At 46.6% G+C, this 22566-nt stretch overlaps 1 protein-coding gene and 1 long non-coding RNA gene across 2 annotated transcripts in view; one reads left to right on the forward strand and one right to left on the reverse strand.

The window, feature by feature from the left end:
* Positions 1 to 18582, reverse strand: part of EML1 (EMAP like 1) — a 121079-nt gene extending 102497 nt beyond the window's left edge. Inside the window, exon 1 of the mRNA XM_068682782.1 lies at positions 18353 to 18582. Within this exon, the coding sequence (XP_068538883.1) occupies positions 18353 to 18380 (28 nt within the window). The 5' untranslated portion in view covers positions 18381 to 18582. The remainder of the gene's footprint in view (positions 1 to 18352) is intronic.
* Positions 18583 to 20014: 1432 nt separating this feature from the next.
* LOC137856902 (uncharacterized) lies at positions 20015 to 20848 on the forward strand. The gene is made up of 2 exons (XR_011096864.1): positions 20015 to 20471; positions 20704 to 20848. It is a non-coding gene; the product is annotated as an uncharacterized lncRNA (long non-coding RNA).
* Positions 20849 to 22566: the final 1718 nt, after the last annotated feature.

Here is a 22566-nt window from a genome sequence, read left to right on the forward strand (position 1 = left end):
ATTGATAGCATGATCATGTTGTACAACTGATCATGGGACATTTTCTCTATTTCCAAAGCAACTAGTTTTGGAGAAATAAAGAAAAGCAACAACTTGTTTTGATTTTCATCATAACCTTACAAAAATATCTATTTTAGGGAGGCTCAAGCAGAAGAAATAAAGCTTATGGTGTTGCCTCACAAACTCTTAATGATACTATTGCCTCATTGTGAAATGCTTCAGCTAGGAAATGTTGAGCATCTGAACTGTAGCCATAATCCCCTCATACAGAAGCCTTTTCTGCAGCTCATATGGAGTAAGTACAAGCTGTGTCTTTGGCATTAAAGGAATCGGCTGAAGTGAGTAATGCTTTGTGTATTCTAGGGCTGCGATCTCGTAAACGTGGTAAAAAGATGGCAGCATTGGTTTTTCTAAGTAGTCAGTCCCACATGAGGTGAAGTGAGTCAGAGCATTTGAGAGGGATGGGAAGCCTTCAGAAAGGGGCTTTTGTTCCTTGTCTCCAGCCTCTAACAGTCACAGTGAAATCGTCTCTGCCATCTACCTCTTAGCATCGACATCAGTGGGGCTGTTGTTTGAGCAATGCTTATGAATATAAGCAAAGGTCACACAAGGAGACTTTAAAATCAGGATCCTTTTTTTTTTTTTTTTTTTTTTTTTGCCAAGCTTAAAATGGCCACATTGATGTCCCACCACTGTCTCCCATAAGGAAATGCTGGAGGCAGCTGGAGACAGAGACGGGGATCAATTTGTCACCAGGAGCTTTACAGTAACAACTATTTATCCCTGTCTGCAGTCCTCGTACAAACAACTGAAGAGAAACATTTCTATTCACTGCATGGCAGCCTACTACCCTTTCTTCTCCTGATAGCTGTTACTTGTAATTGCAGCAAGAATAATATCCTGAGGGCTTTATGCTGATCTGCTGGATTTGAACACCACTCTCTCAATTTACAGCCTCTACATCCCCACCGCAAGACGATCCCACGCCATCGCTGCTGCCCAATAAAAGCTCATAAAACAAGCTTAGGCCTGCGTATATTTTACCACCAATTTCACACGTGGAATTCAATGCAAAATCTGCGTGGTAATCTCTGCTCTGCTTTGCATGCCACGGGGCAGATTTCGTGCCGGTTTGAGTGTGACAGAGCAGCACCGCGGGCGATGAGCTGTGCGAGGCCTGATCTCGGGCAGCGTGTGCCAGAGGAGGGCTGCACTCTATTAAGTGCTGCTTCTCGTAGCATCTCAGCGTTTTCGAGTGCTTGGAGGTTATGTGCTAGCTGTGCTTCAATGGTGCGTAAAAGCACTTCCCATTCAAGGTGAATAGTCATCGAAGTAACAGAGAAAATTGTTAAGTGCTGTCACTGGAGCCATCTTTGCTTTTTTATTTAAGCGTTAATGCAATGCCCTGCCACACATCGTGTGGGGTTTACAGCCCGTTACTTCCAAATGCTGACTATAATGATAAAAACAAATACTGCGTTTCTCACAGGTTTCCATCACTGCAGTAAAATACTGGATTACGTCATGATCCCTGGGGCTGAAGGTGGAGGATTTTGCGCAGAGGAACAACCAGACTATCAGAAGATGCAATCCCCCTGATCCCATGCTGGCACTGACGGGAAACTGGGAGCAGGGGTTCAGCAGCACAGCAGGGGGTGAGCACCCCTGTTCTCCCCTCTCTCACCACCTGAGGATGTATGTTGGGTGAATGAACTACCTCATATATATATATATGTGGTGATAGATAGTATATCATATATATTATATATCCACACACCTGTCTGTGGGCACCAATGCACATGCAAGCCAAGGGCACTTTGAGCTGTACCCATCCGTATCAGGAATCCCAGCATTGCCCCATTTGGATTTTTTTAGTGGCTCACACATAGTGCTTCACACAGGTTTGTTGAGGTAAAAGGCCAAAGAAACGTGGGCACTGCTGCTAAAAATAGCCAGTTATGCCCTCAGTGATGCATTTGCTGGTGGGGAGTGCCCATACGTGCCTCCCTATAAACAGTCTGTTCTCTGGCTCGGTATTGTCCGTGCCAGCTTGTGTATGGCTCTCCAGTTCTGTTCAGTCTGTTTTTCTATGGGTTATATCTTCCTTAGCTAAATATATTAGGGCAGTCTATTTATCTCCCTCCATGGCAGCAAGACCCAAGCATGACTTCCTCCTGCTCTGGGAATGTCATAAATAAATCACTGTCCATTAATTCTCTGGGAGCATATAACATTTCAAAAACAAAAACAAAACAAAGCAAAACCAAACCAAACCAAAGCAAGGAGCTGTCCTTTTCTCAGGTTAGATTTGCTGCGACAGTAACAGAAAGAGGAGCGTGTCGTTAAACTTCGTTGGCAGACATCTTGGCATCGCTCTGATTTATGCAAGTAATAAATAATTGTACCGAATGGCTTCCTGAGGTACAGCTAATTCCTTGAGAGAAAGAAGCCCTCACGTGATTTAACTCCCCATCCCCCAAACATGCACAATCAGGATGCTGACCAGGATTTAAATCACAGTGCTGTAAACTGCCACGGATGGGGAGAAAATCAAATTGGGGCCTCTGGCATCACTGGTAGTGCCAGAGACTGTTTATGAACATGTAACTCAGCTTATTGATAAGCATTTTGACCCTGAGATGGGCCCTTCCAGGGACAGCTCAGGTGGCTGCAGTGGCATGGCACGGTGATGGCAGAGAGCAGGGTTTTGGCCAGTATCTTTTCGGAATATGAAGATGGTGCAGAGAATTCACAGCCCTGTGACACCAGGACCAGTGGTTCCTTCCATTGCTCCTGGCTCCTGATAGGATCTCATGTTGAACATCTTTTACCTTTTGATTAGTTGCTCACTCATTATTAATAAAAGCTGGTTTCAATTTTTGTTGCTAAGGGTCATTTTGGAAAGTATTTAGGGTTGGGTAGAACTGGGGAATAATAATGAAATCCTTTGGGTACAGACTGAATATCTTGTCTCTTCAGTTTAGACAAGCCACATAACCAGATTTATTTTTTTCCTGTAACAAAATAGTATTTTACTGATACATTCACTGATAATATTTGGCAGCTTCCTTTCTTATTTTTCTCTGTAGACACAATCTGTGTTATGAAATGTCTTTACTGCTGTCAAGGGTGGTGATTTCTGTAGCAGGTCTGCACATAACATTAAGTGTGCTATTTGGAGCAAAATGAGAGATAGCAGCATATTTGTTTCCCCACTGGTAAAAGTTTTCCCAAACACACCCTTTTCCAACAGCACGTTCCTGATCCATACTGTACATGCTCAGACTGCTAACATCATGTTAACAAGGCAACATCAGGGAACTTTTCATGTATCCAAGTTTTCCCTCAAGAGCTGGGCATACACATTTCCAAGCTCACAGAGAAAAGCTGCTGGCTTCCAGCAGCCAAAAAGCACAGCAAGACTCATATGCTGTGGCTCCCTCTGAATGAGTAAGCAGCCGAAAATATCTCTTGCATTTTCTTTGGCAACTGGGGTTACAGAGAATATTTATCCTCCTTTCCATATTTTCTGTGAACCGAGTAGTGGAAGATCACTGCTAACACAAGTGGAACACAGACTTCAGTTTTTACGTGCTGTAGCTGGCTTCATCTCACACGGAACAGCTTTGAAACACTGATAACTTCACTCGTGACGTACTCTGCTCTCTTCTTCACAGCACTGGATTTTACAGCAAGTGCTTCTCTTTTTGTGTAATCTGACCTTATCTTGGTCCCGCTCTTAATGCTCTTCACTATCAGCCAAGGCATTAATCTCTAGACTGTGTCCTAAAAACATTCCTGGAGAGGTGATGGAAGTACGTATCAATCCTGTTTTTCAGTCCATGCCATAAAGATTACTTTTGTGCCAGACACAACAGGACACAGATACACTTGTCAGTTGATGCGTGTTTGTATGAAAAAAAAAAGAAAAAGAAAAGAAAAATAATAGATGATATTTTGAGTTTTTAGGAATGAGAACCTAATACAGTAAGACCAAGTAAAGCTCACTGAAATCAGGGAAAAGATGTGAATGAGCAATGAGGCAGAGTCTCAGTGCCTATCTTCAGACAAAGAAAACTAGGCAATGTCCATGCATTGGACCCTTTAGCCTAGACTGCTAATTCCTGCCGAATGGGTTCACTTTAAACGTGGAACTTCTTTTCTCAGGTCCCCAGAATGAATTCTCTAAACCCTGATATCCAAAGCTTATGTGATAGCTTTAGTGTTTACAATGAGAAAAATGTTTGTCTGCTTGCTGGCACTTTTGCAGCAGTTCTTCCCAAATAAAAAATATAATAATTGGATGTATTATTATATTAAGTCAGTAAGTGAAGTTCATAGAAACTCCCTGTCCAGAAAAAGAAAAGAAAGTCTATCTGCCTTGTAACAGCCAGAGCCTTTTCCAGCAATCAATCGCAGGCAGCGCGGGCTAGCAGGCAGGGCAGGAGCGCCAACGTCAAGCCCCGCAGGCAAGCCAAGAAGGGCTGGGGCCTGGCAGGGGACCAAGTCTTCCCCTGCACAGCCACACAGGCACCGCTAGGGAAAAGGCTGAGGGGCTGCTAATTTCTGCACGGCTTCCTAAACGCTGCTCCACTCGGTCTTGGCACAAGACGCAAGCCAGAGCCTGCTCCTGCAGGACTGTGACTTGTATGTCAGTGCCCTCTTTCCTTTTGACAGAAGGAAGGAGGCAGACGACGCAAACTCGCACATACATGTGGCAGTAACATGCCCCAGAGCAGTCCTTAGCCACCCTGCCACTTTATAACCCAAACGTTAGGATACCCTCTGCGGGAGGATTTGGACCCTCTCGGGGTGTGGTAGGATAAGCACAAGCACTGCTCTGCTCCATCCCTTTGTCAGTGAATGGAGCAAGGTCTAAGCATCCCTAAAAATGGGCCTCTGCCCTTACTCAGGAAAACCTCCCTTTCATTTTACACAATTTATATTTGTGAAAGAGCCAAAACAAACAAACAAACAACAACAACAAAGGATTGGATTCATTAACTATTAATGCTGCTCGTTGCTAGTATTTCTACAGTAGCATTTGCATTCCTGGATCTTCAGATACAGATGAAAATGTATCCTTCCTTCACATATCTTACAAGTTAATTGATATGCGACGTGCCTTGTCAAGGGATGGCAAACAAAAGACCTGGGAGGGAGGAGATTTGCTCTGAATAAGCCGATAGCTACAAATGATTCTGAATCATATTGGAATTAAGTGACTTAGTGCCACTAATGCCACTGGCACTGCTGCTAGTCCTGACACTGGTGAGGGGCTTAATCTAAGAGTCTCTTTTGATTTCTCAGAGGCTCCTAGTGGTTAATTTTCTATTCCTTTTCTTTTTCTTCTTTCTCATTTCTCCTTCTTCAGAACTTGTCAAAGTAAAAGGCTGATGTCTGAAAGGATCTAATCTAGGCTATGGTTAGGTTATGACAGGCAGGAGGTAGAGGAACAAAAGCGGAACAGGACAGAAAATGGGGCTGATCCACTAAGATTTGCTAATTGTAATAAATATGAGACCGCACAGAAGCTTCTAATGAGCTTACATAAAGCATTTTAAAGGGACACTGTCAGGTTAAGCATTGTGTTTAAAAATATAAATTTTGTTAATAATTCCAGATTAAAACGGAATTAAACTTTAATGCTCAATTAATTTCTCACCCTTTGTGCCAGGGTCTGACCTGTATTTCACACAACAGAGTCACCAAAAACAGAGGGGGTTTTATTCTGCTGCTTCTTGGCTGGAGCACACCTACACCCTAGGAGGGAGGGTGGGCCATGGCTGCCCTGTGAGTGATGGAAATGCAGACAGAAGGATGTAGCAGGGACATGTTACACCCTGGCTTTGTTGGCCAAGCTCTGGGCTCCCGTGGGGCTTGCACAGAGGTCTCTCACCAGGCTGGCAGGGTTGCAGCTCCACCAGGACCAGCCCTGGGTCCTCACGGCACCCTGGGTCACACTGTGTAGCTTTGTCCACAGCTTCATTTTCTTGTTTTAGCGCATTACTTAAACGTTTCCATGTTTAGATTACAGGCTTTTCAGAGCAGAGTTTGAAGCCAGAACAGTGACCATGCAGAGTTTAACTGAAACTGAAGGAAAGGGCTCGTGGAAACTTCACAAAGAAGTTTTGTAAATAGAGGTTTGATACTATGGTGATCGGTCCTTAGAAGTGTCGACTCCCTTCTCCTCTCTTCTCAATTCCTTAATGTTCTTCCAAACATGCAGATCGTAGTCCTGGCCTACATGGCAGCACTGAGTGCATGTTTATGCACTAAACGATTGCAGTGAAGTCGTGCTCACAGAACAGCGGTGCTGGATCTGCTTCCCAGCTGAGCCTCTCCCAGAAAGTCTGGGAGGGAGCAAAATGCCTTTGGCTGCCTTTGTATCTCCAGGGGTCTCTGGACAGAATGTGGTTTCAGTAAACCACAAAGCATGGTCCAAACCTGAGGAGGGTGAGAGTGCAATGGGGAGAGAAGGCAAGAAATCTGTTCCTGGGCTGAAAGGCTCAGGTATGTTGCCACATGGAAGCCCGCCAAGGATGTGCTGGAGGTCATGTCCTCTGCTGTTTGCGTTATCTGCTCGCTGCGGCACCCCCAGTGCTGCCCTGCAGCCCCACAGCTCATCCTCCCAGCAGGCTGAACCCCAGAGAGGCCCTGCTGCTGCCAGCTGTAAGAGGAGCTGGAGCAGGCTGCGTGGATTACAGCTCATCTGATCCCAAAAGCCGCTGGGCTTCAGGCCACGATCACCACGGGTCTCTTCTGGTAGGTGCAGCCTCCCTCCAGCATCCGAAGCATCCCAGTGTATCCATTCCCACCCACAAGATGCTGCAGCAAACACAGTGGGCTTCTGCTTTTGCTGTCTAGCAAATTCTCCTACCCCAGGTGGAAAGATCCTCTGCTTCTTTTATACTGGAGAAACTGAGAAAATAAATTCTTCAGAATAACCCACAGTCTGGATCAGTTCAACAGAAGCAAGATGAAGCACTTAGAGTGTGATGGAAGGATTACTGTCCCCATGTATCGTTACCTGGGGGAGAACAAGCCCAACACACGAGAAGCTTTGTAACCATCTCAGACTACTTAGGGAATTTGCAACACAAGCTGAAATGTTTGAAAATGTATTTTTTTTTCCTCAGCCTTGCATTTCCCAAATGAGTATGGACAAATTCAGGTCTGGAACAACTCCAGAGAATGTGATGAACTACCATCAGAAGAACAGAGGCAATTGCTTTGTTCCCCCTCCCTCCCAGCGTGATGCAATATCTCTTAAATCCAGTAGGGGAAAAAGAAAAAAAGGTACACAATGTAATAAGGACAAAAGTTTGTTCTGATTTCCTCAGCCTCTAAGCCTGCTGGGCACAAATCTGTGTTCACTATATGCTGCAGTCTCATGGCCCAGCGGATTGAGTGATGGATTGTGTTTTTTGTTTACCTCCCTTTCCAATCTCTTCTGTAAGCCAGAGATAAAGCCAGCACAGCTCTAGCTGTACTTTTGAACCCATGTTTAAATGGGGTGGAGATAAATCTTAATGAGATTGTCCTGCCCTATTACCTTAAGTAGTATACCTCAAATGAACCCTGCTAAAGGCTGTAATTCCCTTCTGAGATTTCAGCGACATGAGCAAGTGGCTCATATTTCACTGTTGTGGTTTGGGTCGTCATCAGATACTTGGTAGAATTCCATCTTTATTGCATAAGTATTAGAGAAACCAGCATTTATTAAAGTCGTGAAAATAGTAGAAGACGTTTTCCTCAAATAAGCACTAAGAAATTTTCCCTAATCTCTGCTCCAAGCAGAAAATGATTTTCGCATCTCTGTTTCATGAGTGTTCAGTCGTAAAAACTTCACTCCTATAAATTCTAATGATAGATATTTTTTTGCTTCCTACTTCACATCAGGATAAAAGCCAAGGTGTCTTCCCAGGACTTGCTGCTGGGTGGAGTGAGGAAAGTGGCAGCAGATGGGCAGGACTGGAAGAACTGAGAGGAAGGACAGGAGACATCTCAGCCTGGGTGTCCCCAGTAAGCACCATACCCATGAGCACGGACACCATGTATTTAAGACCTCTTGAGAACAACGTGCAGTTGAAGATAGAGAATTTTTAGGAATTATTTATCTAAGGTAATAAGAAAGGACTATCCCTAACTGCTGATCTAGCTCAGTGGAGAATTAGCCTCTCTGCCGATATTTCACACCACTATGTAGATGTCTCATACCTTACCAACTCACAGAAATTCAACTACCTGAGGATCTCAGTGGCCTCATCAGGTGCTATTAACTGTGAGAGAAGAGATCTGGGGCTCATCTGAAGCAGCGAGCGGTTGCTTGTAGAGGAACAAGACCAAGCCCATAGGAATCCACTGGGATGCGCCTACCCTGCTGCCTTTGCTGCATGCTGTCCTCCAGGAAGGGAGTGTAAACACCCCAGCCAGCAGCAGTGAGTAGTGGAAAATAAATGTGGTCTGTGTTTGCTGGCTCCTCACTCCAAACAACCCTGAGCTCCAGTCGGGTTAGCTCCCAAGAAAGCATGCGTGCCGGATTGCAACGAAGCAGCTGGTGGGGCGGGCTTGGGCTGTGCTGGGGTGGACTCACTCTACAGCGTTGCCTTGTCCTTCATGTCAACTCATTAATTTGTCCAGTTGCCTCCAGTTCTCCTCTCTCCCTGAAGGGAGCTGGATTCCATAAGCCAGATTGTCAGTTGAGCAACTGCCTCAAAACAAGGAAATCTTTAAAGATTTGGCACCATAACCTAGGATAACCCAGCTGCTGAACCTCGTTAGGGAAAGAAATCAAATTCTAACCATGCACTCAATGTTGAGGCACATTTCTGAAGGAGAAAGTAAAACCAATTTAGGAAAACTGGGTATTTTCTAAGCCTTTATCTCCTCCTTGGACAAAACCAAGATGTTCAGCCCCTGGTTACCTTTGTGTCTCCCAGACATGGAGCAGTGAGCTTTCTTGTGCACCTTGGGGTGTCCCTCTCCCCTACAGGGTCTCTGGGCTGTGGGACAAGCGTCACAACACAGGACCATGTATGCCTTCTCCAGGAACCAGCCCTGCCCTGCTGAGGCCCTGACAGCAGCATAAAGTGGCGAGATGCTCAGCCCAAAACCATGCTGAAACCTCTCTGGTGTCAGTCATGCTTTGACTGACCTGAGTATTGAGGCTCCTGTGGCAGGGGATGCTCATCATGCCTTGACAAAAATGTGTCATCCAGTCCCTTTTCAGTGGTAGTCTCCCTCCAGCATATGTGGGAGAAGACATCAGAGTACGCGGGGAGTAGTAAAGTACAACAAAAGGGCTATTCAGCTACTTTATGTGTGGGGAGGCTCCCCAAAGATCTAAAGAAACCAAATAATTGTAGAAGAGGAGTTTGCTGAGAAAACAACCACTCCTCCTGTAAAAAGCTGTGAGCAGATTGAATGCTTTCCCTGGAGTTTTCCAATTTTTTCATTAAATGACTCAAAATGAAAACATGCAAAAATGTGGTTGGTGTTTAAGAAGACAGTTTTTGTTAGAGAAATATTATTCTCCAGCCTACACATGTGAGCGTTGTGTGCCTCAGCCTGCACTATCTGTTCCAGTTACTGCACACTCTCTCACACTTTACCACATGATGCTCCTTCCTATGACTTAGATGTTTAAAAAACAAAATATCTTGGGGAAAAAAGAAAATCCCCATTCTCCAGTGGTATAAGACTCCCCATATGTTGCTGACTGGGTGAGAATAGACATAGATGCCTTGCTGACCCCCAAAAACTCATGACCCAAGAAACCTGGCTTTAGAAAAAATAAAACAAATCTTACGAGGCTTGTGATAAACATCAAAGGGCTGGCAGCATTAAGATGAATCAAACATTTAAGGTGAAATTTCCCAGAGAAATTGCTTCCATTTCATCAATGTGCTGTCTGTTTTCCAACAGCTATGCCTAAATATACCATTTGGAATTTATGATAGATGCAGGAAATAATAGTTTCCTTTTCAAAACCCTTTCCAGATGGGGCCCACATGCCTGCAGCACAAACATATTGCAATCTCATGCCTACGTCAGATGTGTGTGAGAAGGGCTGCTGACTCTTGTAGCAACAGGACTAACCAGGGAGCCTCTGTTCTAGGGTAAAAAGAGTTGTAGAAAATGACAGGTTTAGTGTCCCAGGGACAAGCTGCCTGTGCCAGAGCTGCTTGTGTGCGAGTCTATCAACACTGGAGACTATCTCCAAACAAATAATGAAGTATCAAGTTATTATAAGAACAAGCTGAGAAAGTATATTTATTGCTAGAGATCCGGTTATGAGGTGACAGAGGATTTTAGATTTTATGATGAATGTGTTTCCAATAAGCTGTTCATCGTAACATCACAGCTTCACCTGTTGGAGATATTGAACATGGTGAAGGATGCAATTCCAGGAAGATCAAGGACAATTTCAGGCTAAGTTCATTTGAAAAGCATTGCCAGGAGCTGGATTGCATCTGTGCCTCAGCCACAGAGCTCCTCTCGAAGGGAGGGCAGTCGCTCCACGGAGCAGCTGCGGAAACCAAGCTTTCCATGACGGTCACTACTGGAACGCTCCTCATCTCCTGATTCTGGACCAGATGCCAGAGCCGTGATTTGCAGACATGCCCAGCTCTCACAGCTAGAAATGAAGTTTGAACATGAAGTACGGTGCTGGGCCTGTGCTGTGAAAGATGAGTGCCTCAGCACCTCGGGGCAGACACCCACATCAGTCAGCGCTGGTTTTGGCTCAGTCCTGATGTGCCTCGTATGTACACTCTAATCATACCACACACGTGGCTGTGACTTATTGCTAAGTCATATCTGGAATGTTTCACTAGGGGAAATACCAAACATTTACTGTTTTTGAATTAGGTACAGAAATAAGTATGTTTCTCTGAGCAGTTGTGCTGGGATGGAGTAGTGGTAATGCACAGCGCCTCCCACGCACCACAGCAGTGCTTGCTGGTGGGGTCACACCCCAAAAACCGTACCAGAAATGCAGCCAGGACTCCGGCTGTCTGATTTGGGGAGAATAATGGAGCTGACCCAGCTACAGCCTGTACCTGCGGGTCTGATATGTAAAGGTATTGCTGAGATTTTAAAAGACTTGTGATCCAAATTCACTGGAGTGGATAGAAAGGCTCCTTTCCATCTGGATCAGGCCCTTAAAGCTCTCACTTACCACAGAGAGAGAGAGATGGGCAATTTTTAAGTTTAACCCAAAGTTATGACCTTCTTAATCACTGTGATATGATTGCAAAAAACCTGACACCCTCACTTGTAGATTTTTAAGTATCTGTGGAAAACACTTTGGTGTCCAGACCTCATACACAGTTTTGGGTTTTTTTTGTGTGCTTTCACTCCTTGGTTGTGCCAGCGAGACGAGTTTTTCACAGAGCGCCTATGGGTTTGTGAAGGGATTTTGGACCTAAACCTTGCAAACATTTCTCTTTCAAATACCATCAACCACAGCCGATGGAAATATGAACCATGTGTACAGAGCTCAGAGCAGCGGAGAGGAGCTGGGGGTTCCTGGCAGGCGGGGGGGGAGCTGAGAGGAGTGGGCCTGGGCGCCTCTCTGACATGCTGCCTTGCTGGTATCCATGAAGAGGAGAGCGTAACTCTCATAACTGTAAACCTTGCTGGAATTTCTTGTGGCTGCTCAAGGGCCACTGCCAATGTTCTGAGCCCAGGCTAGGCCCTGCACTTGGCATCTGCCAGGAGCCCATTCCTCTGTCCCAGTATTTCTTTCCAATTTCACACAAGCAAGAAAGCATCTGGAGGACCTCACTGCTTTTTCATATGAGGCATGAGATGTAAAAGAATCCTGGATGCTGCTAATTTAACCTTGGAAACCATCATTGCATGGTGAGGGAACTGATCACAGGCAGCAAGGAAAGAAATGACAGGGACAGACAGGCAGCTAAAGAGGTAGATGAGGGCCTGGGCACTCACTAAGTTGGCGTGAGGGTAAACTGGCATTTTGTTTGGAGCCTGAATTGTAAAATGAGGGAAATGTGCCCCACCCTGTAAATTACTGCCCATGAAACAGGTCTGCTGCAAGACAGGGCTCCAGACAGGCAAGAAGTAAATGTTAAATGCAATTATGGCTCCTAAATGCCAATGGCTTAACACTGGCTATGCTGGCAATGCTGCAGATGTTGTGAGGCATGGTGGGGAGGTAAAGAAAAAACACATCAGCTGTTTTTCTGTGTGCCCCAAGTTACAGTAAACATCACGGACTAAGACCAACAAGAAATGTGCTGTATGCTCTGTGCCAGTGTTCCTGCTTATAGACCCTAGGACAAACTAGAGATTTCAAGTATTTAGATGGACAAGTAAAAGCCTCCTGCCAGCAAAATCCTCCTCCAAGGGAGGAGGAGCCCTTGGCAAGCCATGTAGCCTCTTTTATACTTCCTTAACTAGATCCTTAACCAGCATCCCAGCTGCAAGCATTCATGCTAACTGCCTCTGTCTCTGATGACTGCCTGAAAGAGCTCTCCTTCCTCAGCATGGCTCTCCTCAGGAAAAAAGGAATAGGGGAAAAAAAAGTAGAAAGAGAGCCATAAAAAAGAAAACCTTTCCTATTCTTCCAGATATGGTTTCAGTGCATTTCTGCAAACTCAGACTTCTGAAAAACAGTGTTAACATCTATGCTACCTCCAGCTCCCTCCCTTTCACAGGGCCGCAGCAATTACTACATGGGCTCCGGAGTCCCCAGCTTCCTCCCAGACCAAAAAGAACTTTTTTTTTTCTTTTTCCTACGAAAGATCTGAGAAGGTGGATAAGAGACTTCAGCTGGGCCACTGCAGCCTCACTGCTTTGAAAACAGCACGTTTGAACATTGCCATCCCTCCTCAGCGGGGAGGGTGCAGGCAGGTTTAACTCCTTATGGATCCTCAGCTGCGTTTGATATTTTGGATCATGGGACTGTCTTGAAACGGCTTACATGCAGAGAGGGCTTTCCAGGTTTGTCTCTGACCTCTTCACACTCCCGTGTCTGCACAGGGATTGCTTTGTTACCATGAATCTGCTCCTGGTGTTTTTCTTGTGAAACATGGATTCCTGGGGCTCCTGAGTCACACACTTTGCCTTGCCTGTTTTCCTGACCCTCAGATTCAAAAATCTCTATAAAAACACACACGCAGATACCATAGTTTCATTCTCGTTAGCGTTGCTCCCACCAGTGCCCAGGCCCCTGTTGTTGCACTGCTGCTGAGGCAGAGTGAGGAGCTGGTGCTTGACCCACCGGCCTTCAGAGGCTCAGAGGGACAGTTCCCAGCTGCCAAGAAAGCTCTGGGATTTCAGTTTTATGTGCATCGAACTAGACCAAGGAACCCAAAGATTATATTTGTTTTTATTTTACTGAAGGATTTCAAGTAATTTTGTCAGACTTGCCACTTAACTTCAATTTTCAAAGCGTACCCTTTAGAAACGTGTTAACATATTGGAAATGTTGAGAAAATGTTACGCTTTGATTCAGTGACCTCTCTATTCGTTGATGGAAGAACACTGTACTGGAAGATTTGTTCCTAACAGAGCTAATGATCTCCTCCTGATCTGACTTCCCCAGTGCAGAAAGAACTGAGTTTGCAAAGAGGTGCAAACATCAAGCCCAAAGTTTCTGTGAAGGTGGTCTTTAGTTACAAACCCTGCTAAATGACACATAACATGTCAGGCTCTCATTGTTTTGCAAAAATTAGTGCTTAATGCTACCTACAAACAGTGGTCATTTTGGGCATTTTTGGTCAAACGGGTATTTCTTGACGGGTAAAGCCACCAGCTCCAGCCAGAGCTCTTGCGCAGAGCCTTTCATCTGCATCTTCTCTTGAAGTCTTTCACAACGCTGAGCATAAGGTTGGGATGGCTTTTGGGTGGCAGGTTTTAGAAAGCGGTAAGCGTCTGTATGAGCAGTGGTGAACTGCACAGTCTCAGAGCAGTGGAAGTGCCTGAAGGCAGAGGGCAGGAGCCGCTGGGGATTTCCCTTCCTCCCCATCCCTCCCAGGACTCAGCCATCCCCCTGCACCCAAGCAGGCAGGGGATGGGATGCTGGCCCAGGCAAGCATGGCACAGAGCTCTTGGGAAAGGAGTGGAGAGCAGGAGGGAGCCACGCGGGCTGCAGGAAGTCACCTGGGACTCTAGCCAAAACAGATGAAACTGCTCCATGGATGGGACAGCCTCCTATGGAAAGTCGCCTGCAGAGAGATGAAGTCTCCTCCAGCAAGCCTGGAGCGATCAGTGGGCGAAGCAAGAGCACAGCCCATGAAATGGGCAAATGCTGGAACTGCTTCTTTCTTGAATATTTATACTGACTGTTATATTTATATATAAACTCTGGAAGATGTTTCAGCCCTTCTGCAGCTCCATCTTTAAATGGAACAAGGCAGACAAGAGCAAGGCTGGGCTCTAAGGGCTTCAGAGGGGATCAGCAGGCATGCTTCAGGTAATCTGCAGTGACATCTGGCCACAGCGACCTGGACAAGCTTGCACAGCTTCAGTGGCTGTGCTGAAGCTGCAGTCATTTACAATCATTCTTAATTTGGGGCTTCAGCCCAGGCTTCTCAGAAGGTGAAAGTTTTATATGTGTTTCTCTCTGGTGCTCTAGCCCTTAAAGCCACAGCAGTGAGACATTTTTACCAAATCTGATGAAAGATGAATTTAAAGCATGATCCTGTACTGAGCATGTAAAAACGGGACAATTTTATTTGGCTGGCCCACACCCCATGCAGGCACTAAACCATTTCCTGTGACTTTTTATGACAAAAATGTTATTTGTACCATTTTTAAATCCCAGCAGCCATGTAGAGACAGCACAATGCGGGTGAATGAGGTTCTGCGCAGTAGCAGCCTCACGGCTGACCTAAATGGACTCACCGTGACAGTGCAGAATATGCACGAATCTCTGGAAACTTCAGTTCCTGGAGGGTTCTGGGATATCCTGATTCTGCAAACACCAATTTTAGCAAATTGGCTCCAGTCTCCCTTAAAGACACGTTTGAAATGTGTAATTTTAGCTTTGAAAGGAAGTATTTAGCTCAAGAGTCAGGAACACGCTTCAGATGAAAGGTCTTATTTCCTCCTCTATTGAAATGATGCCAATACAAGTTTAGGAGGAATTTTAAGGAAATTCAGTTAGATTTGCATACCACCTGCTGCAGATCAAGCTAAATCAATTCTGTTTCTTTCTTTTTTAGCCCTGTTTTCATAAATAACAGAGAAAGTATGTACATAGAAGATTCCTGGTATCCAAAGAGCTATACTCTCTCCAGCAATATAATCCTCATCTATTATGGCTGAATACCTTGAATTATCGTGGCAGTGATGTTATCCACAAAAATGTAGCCATGCCATTCAAAATCAGTCTGTGGCTGACAGAGCCTTGAGGAGAAAATAAGGAAAGAGGCACTTTAAGAACCTTTGCCTGACTTCAGAGCTTTTTCTGAAGTCGAGAGGATTGTGTTAAGAACCAGAACCATCGTGACTCATATATTCCTAATCAAAATGTTGGGTGCGTGAGAAGCTGTTCAGTCACACAGAGACTAAATTGTCTCCTTACAGGAGGAAAATAATACACACAAGAGGAAGCACTTAAATAATTGATGTGCTCTTCTTTTATCTGTGTGTAGGAATGACAGTAAATCTATGTACCTAGCACTAATGGGTAGCATCAGTATGCCAATAATTGCTAATGACAAAGAAACGCGAGTGTGATAGTCCTGAAGTGGCTGATCCTTATTTTTGCTTTATCTACCCATGTTACAATGGTAAATTGATGGTGTAAATTTTAGAAGTCTGCTCACTAATATGTCACTTTGATAGTAATGCTCACAAATGCCTTTTTTGGTAAGAATTCAGTCCAAAATGCTTGTACAGTTACTTAGATTTAATCTGCCATCTGACAGCTAGGATCCTTCTTTTATGTCTTCTGTGCCACATTCAAAAGACAATGTAAAACTTTGTTTGCAACACATGTTTAATTTTCCATTACAAATCAGAGAAACAGCGCAGCCACCCTGGAATCAAACATAAACCAGAGATTTAAAAACCCAGTGCTTTCATCCTGAAAAACTGCATAACCATTTGCAGTGCAGAAGTGGGATATTCCTACTGAATAAAGCTTCTTGTTGAGAAATTATTGGTGTATCGACCCATTCACATCCAGCTATTTAATTCAAAGATTGTATTGAGCACTTCCCTCTGGGTTGCTTGTCTGAGGGAACAATTACGCAGCTGTTCTTACTACATTCTTGTGTGGGCAGAAAGCACTGTAAAAATCCTGGCATGAGTTTACAGTAAGTACAACCTCCAGTTCGCGGGCTGTTCATTAGGCGTACTCTTTGCAAGGAGGTTGGCGAAGCGATACGTAGGCTTGACACTAATATTCTGCTTTGGCTAAACTTATTTATAGTTGCGTGCCTGTTTATGCTCAGACACATGCACACGGCTGTCCAGGTTGTGTTATAAACAGAGCTCAAGATCCCTGCCACGTTGCTTATGGTACACACCACTACAGCAACTCCTTGCAGCTATGCTGCCTGGCCACTTTCAAAACCAGGAGTTTTAGAAGTACAGCACCCGTCTCGCTATGCTGATTGGGCTCAGCAGAGTGGTATTTCTGCATGGCTGGACACTAAGCATTATTTTAGCAAGTTTTATGATGGGTTTCTTGCAACTCTTTCAATGGAGTTTTTGCTGCTGAAGTTTTAAACTCTGAAATAGCCGGTAAAGGAGAAGCAGCCACAAAGGGAGCTGCGTGATTTCAAAGCCCCCTCGCAGGAAAAGCCCTCCATCGGTCTGCTCCTCCAAGGTCTGCTCACAGGCCCTGCAGAAGGGCCACCTCCCAACCCATACACCACTGGGAGAGGGAGGTGAGGGATGAGCCCTGGGGCTGGGCAGGTTGCTGGGAGGGCCTGGGTTGGGTGCATTTGGGGGGAGCAGAGGGAAGCATACCTGCCCCTGGCCTGTGCCAGGACATTTCTGACCTGTGTCCGCACCTACACATCTCTGCTGGCTCCTTCTCCGCCTAGCAAAGTGCTGCTGCACCTACAGGAACTTTTCTGAGGGCAATCTCCCGGGCCCTCAGTGGGGAAGATTGAGATATCAGGAGCTCCTGCACACAGCATGCTCCGCGTGCTCAATATCAGTTTCATCAGTAATATCAGATGCCAGCTAAATACTGTCACTGTCATCCTGAAATATCCCACCGTCGGCTCAGAGTGCTTAACAAGCAAACACAGGCCGGGCTCTTAAAATCAAAGCCGGCTCTGCCGAAGAAGGGAAGCCTGGTTCTCAGATCAGCCCTTTGACAGGGTGGGCGAGGAAAGCCCATCCCCAGCTCTCCTGCCTTCAGACAGTGCTGGTCGCTGTGTGACGGCGCAGGGAGCTGTGCATGGTGCAGTTCACTCTGCATTGCATACATAATTTATAATTTTCCAGTGGTTTTGATTGCACATTTTTGGACATGGGGTTGCTTTCGTAAAATGGAAGCAGAGAGGAAAAAAAAAAAAACACCTCTGCTGCAGCTGCCTTCTGTAGTCCCCTGTTTTAGAGACCCTCATCTCTGACACACGGCCTTCACAGGCCACAAAACACAAGCACTGCACACTCTGCCTGTGTTTGTCTGTATACACAAATACCTGAAAAGATCAATGCTTCCCATGGCACAAGAACAAAAAAGAATAATAAAAAAAAAATGTTTTCAGTGGTCCATGCCTTTATTAGCAAAATGCCTTGGCAGAGAGTTGCTCCAGCATTACAACAACAGTTTCCTGTCACGCCAGCAGCATAGCGGGTGTTTACAAGACGTACAGAAGTTACAAAAAAAGCAGCTGAGAACCACGCTGCTTTCTGAGCTCGGTGAAGTTGGGCACATACAGCCATACGTGCCCGTAAAAGCCTCCTCCAAAAGATGCAGGCAAAACACGCGAAGCCCTGACTTTGGAAACACGGCGCGCCTCTGTTTCCTCTCAGCACACAGACCACTCGCCGTACATTTATCTGCCCTTGCTGCGTCCGCAGCCGTTGCTGCGGGTTTATCAGCGCGCTCCCACCACGCGCCCGCGGCGCGCTCGCTCCTGGGGGACCCGTTCCCAAAAAATCCCCCACGGGAGACGGAGACGGCAGGCACCGACACCGTCACCCTCACCTCTGACAGATCCAGGGGCTGGCTGCCCGCGGTACCCAGCCCTTCCTCTTCCTCACCCCCGTGCCCTGCGTGGGCCCCAGGCTGGTGGTGGGGGGCTTCTCGTTGCCCCGTGGCGGTGGCCGGCCGCTGGGCTGGTGTGGGGCTCTGCAACCCGAGAGCGTGCGCTAGCCGGCGGGACGCTGCGGTAAATATAAATCTGGCTCTTACCCACGGGCAGTCCCTCGCAGTCAGACATCGTGCGAGAAGCGCTCCTGGCCGGGGGCTCGGGAAAACCACGGCGAACAAACACCCGCGCGGGTCCTTCTGCTGGCGGAGGCAGGAGGGGGGGGAAATATCTACGGATTTACAGGCACCCGGCTCCTCCACGGTACATCTAACCACCCAGAGAGCTGTAGCAACAGTCCCGTCTCTGCCTTCTCATTATGGGATGTAAAGATAAGAATGTGCTTTTGTGCCAAAAGAGTGTGCTATTGGTGGATAAATTTGTTGTCATCCCTCCCCTTCACGGAGTTTCCTCTTTAATGTCACAGAGGCACATTACCCGGCCTGAAAGGCCATAGAATATTTATGAAACAGCTTTTAAGAGTTAAGCTGCGAATCCGCAGCAAAGGAGGGGGCTGAGGGCTGCGGTGGGAGCAACGCTGTCCCTGGGGGGACGCAGGCGGTGGCTGCTCCCCTCCTCTGCAGCCGCTGGCAAAACGAGGGTGGGAGCTGGGAGAGGGGCAGGGGCTGGAGCACGGCTGGTTGCAGGGGCAGAAAAATAAATCTGCTTTGCTTTGTGCTGTAAGATCTGAGAAATGGTACTTGCAACGCTGTTTGCTCTCCCACCTTGTGTGTTTACCAGTGGCAATGTTCTGAGTGCAGATTTCTTGGTAACTTTTTGTCACTTTTGCTTGCTTAAAATATGCAGCTTTGGTGAAGTGAAGCATTTCATGGCTACCCCTACAGCTCAACTTTTTAATGTCAGTAAATGGATTCTGCTTGATATGAAATTTCTCGACCTTTCAGCCAGGTCTGGTCAGCAGTGAGGATCCCTGCACACTGGCACAGTCTTGGCTACTTAATGAATAAAAAGCAAAACATGTCACCAGTACCAGGGCTCTGTTGAGGTGGCCAGGCACAACCACCCAGGACAAGGAGCTGCCAGAGCCCTGAGTGACATCTTGCTTCAAAATACCTTGAAGGAATAAAAGAAAAAGAAAAAAAAGAAAAAAAGAAAAAAAAAAAAAAAGATGCTCAGTGCGCTCAGCACCTCTGAAAGAGCTGGGCCATTTTTATCAAGGTGCTTCACTCTAAGCACTCAGCAGTGTGGCAAGCTGTAGCATGGCTTCAGCTCAGAACATCAGGCCAGTGACTACAAAAGCTAGAAGAGCTGCAAATCTTCCCAAAAGGACACCTCAGGTTCTCTTCACAGCTTCTGGAGGGCAGGATGGGGGTCCTGGGGCTTTCTGTCCCAGTGTTGGTGGGATTTGCTGGCATGGAGCTCTGCAGGCATCATTCTGCCATGGACATCATGCCAAAGCATCATGCCAAGGCATCATGCTCATCCCCTCCATCCTTCTGCCACTGACAGGCTCAAGGAGCAGTCTCTAATCTGGGAGATATGGAGCCGTGGAGGTGTCCAGTCTCAGTCTCAATGCGTGTCTGTGGAGAGTAGAGGGGCTAAAACAGACCAGAGGACTCTTCCTCCCATGCAATTTCACTGCAGAAAAGTTTTGCTCCGACATGTGTGTGGATTAAAGCTTTTTAGCTAGATTCTGTCCCAGCACAGGCTCCCAGCTCTGCAGGTGTTTATGTGCCAATTGAACCTCAAGCCCCACCGAAGTCCCTGGAACCACTCTCAGTTATAAAGTTAAACATGTGCCTAAGTGTTTGCAGGATCAAGGGCTCGCCATCCCCACTCGCACTCATGGAGCAAGCAGCTGCAGCTGATTTTGAAGTCACCTCTCACAGCTGTGTGCTCCTCTGCAGAAGGTTGGAGCCCTGGAGCAGAGCTGGACGAGTGCCTGCAGTGAAGTCACGCCAAAACGCAAACCGGTGGCTTGGCTCAAGCTCGTCTTCACCAGTGGTTTAAGAAACCTGTGCCTCCGTCACCCCGCTTACATTGCCCTTGGCCGAGTCCGCTATGGGGCTCAGCATCTTCTCGAAGAGGGGCAGAGAAGCCAACAGAGAAGACAAGAGGAGAGGACAGAAACATTGTCAGCTATTACAGCAAAGCTGGCAAGAGCTCACCTGCCAGAGCCATGAGGAGCATTTGGCACCCACCTTCCATGGAGCCTCGGGAGAGCTCTGCCATGAAACACTAACATGGGAAGGTAGCCACAGGGTCAGGGGTTGAACAGAGCACACCTAGCTCTTAGGATGATTCTCACCAACACTTACTCAAATAAGGACTATAGGATTATTTAAATTAAAGTTTTTGCCAAAATAAATTTTTTAACCAAAATACCCTTGGTATTTTGGTTATAGAGTTATTTTTGATATGACTTTTTATTTTTTTAATAAGAGACAAACGAAGTATTTCTTTCAACTTTCTCTGTTTTTCATGCTGAAAAGAGCCATGCTTGCTCCTGGAGAGAGGCCAAGCCTGGAAAACTTAAGTCTGAAAGGAGAAAGTTTGGGGAATTTATGAATATGCCTGGTGTCTGTCACGGTAAAAAAAAATAAAAAAAAGAACAGAACAATAAAAGGTGAGTGATAAAGCACACATTACTTTAGTAAGTTTTAAGCTAATGCAAGAAATGTGCTAAATATCTGTCAGTAACCGCTCTCACTTGGGCTTTCTGAGGAACTCCTCTGCAAAAAAATCAGTGACAAATACAAGGAGAGGGGAATGGTAAATTTAATCTCTGGAAGGAAGGTAATGGAAAAATTCCTAAAGGACTCACTGGTCTCCTGTGGAAGAGAGCTGCATGGCCCTGATGTGTCCTTAAACGCTTCATGGAGCTGGAGAAGCAGCAGCAGGGTGTGCAGGGTGCTGAGCCCATGTCCTGGCAAAAAGGGCAGTGTGTTCAGCAAAGGTACAGAACATCACAGAGCCCTGCACAGTACCTGCACATGGCCTCTTTACACCAAAAGCAGTTGCTAGAGTGGCCACATCCCTCTCTGGAGCTTTCCAGGAAGAAACATAAACATCTTGCCTGGTGTTTATGCCCCAAATCCTGCAGGTAACCCAGCTGTGCGGTACGTCTGGGCTGTGGAAAGGGCTTTTGAGGTGCCCCAAACCTGGGGCTGAGCAAATGTGCTTGGGAAAAGAGGATGTGTGGGGAAACCTGGGTGCAGGGCAGCCGTGACAGCGCCAGTAGGTAGTCCCGTTGGTGCCCAAGACACCTGCTGTCCTGCTCGCTGCTCATAAGCCCAGGTGGCAGCTTTGTGAGTGAGCAGCAGACTCTCATAAACACGAGCTGCCAGCTAAATGAGTGAGACAACACGTAGTGGGACTGGGTTTCTAACCTAGAAGCGTACATATCCCATTAGGCTTCTGATCTAAGTGCCTTTGGAAATCAGGTCTTTAACATCATAAGTCTCTCAGGACTCATAACAATTTTTGCTGCAGCCCAAGGGGCTCAGTCATCTGGCTGCGCAGAGCCAGCCTCACCTGCAGGCTCCCAGCTGGAGCCACGGGGGCTTTGCTCCTGCTGAACAGCTGCAGATGGGTCCAAATGTCTGCAGAAGCTTGGAGCTGCAGCTCTCGCTGTAGGATCGAGCACCCTGTGTGCTAAAATTACTGGTGGAAGGGCTTTGCTAATCTCATCACCGATGTAGGAGCATGGAGAGTTGGTCTCATTCCTGTGCACTTCTCTCCCCTGGCAGAGGGAAATAGGGGGAACGAGAGCCATTTCAGCTAACGAGGTCAGACCTGATTATTCAATCTGCAATTTTCTGTAGGGCTGATGCAAACGCCTTCCTGCCCAGTTCAGCAGGGGCTTCTATCTCACATCAGCACGATTTCCACGCAGTTTAAATGGAGAATGGCTGAGACGTGCTTCTCCCCTCTAATTTATGCAAATTCCACTGGATTTTTCCCTGCTGTGTGCAGAGATTTCTGCCTGTTGGTACTGGGGGATTCACAGCGAGCGGGGGGAGGGGAGGGATGGGGCTGGAGATCGGGATGGAGAAGGAGATGCAGGGTGATAGAAGCACTCTGACATCAGTGCATGGTTGACACCGACAGGTATGGTCTCCAGCTGGTGGGACATTCACGGAGCTCCACCTGCGCTTGCAGCAGTGGTGGATGAGCTAAGCGTGCCTGCCAGCCCAGACAGACAAGCTGAAAAACTCAGCATGTGCTTCAAGTGTCAGCTCCTGGTGCTGGTCTGTGCTGGCAGCCACTGTCAGGAATTTGCTAGCAAAGCCTGGTTTTCCCCTTAGAAAAGCCCTGAAACCGGTGGGAAGGGCATGGACCCTTTTGTCCACTCATG

This window comes from Anas acuta, chromosome 5 (genome assembly GCF_963932015.1).
Source record: "Anas acuta chromosome 5, bAnaAcu1.1, whole genome shotgun sequence".
Classification (NCBI taxonomy): domain Eukaryota; kingdom Metazoa; phylum Chordata; class Aves; order Anseriformes; family Anatidae; genus Anas; species Anas acuta.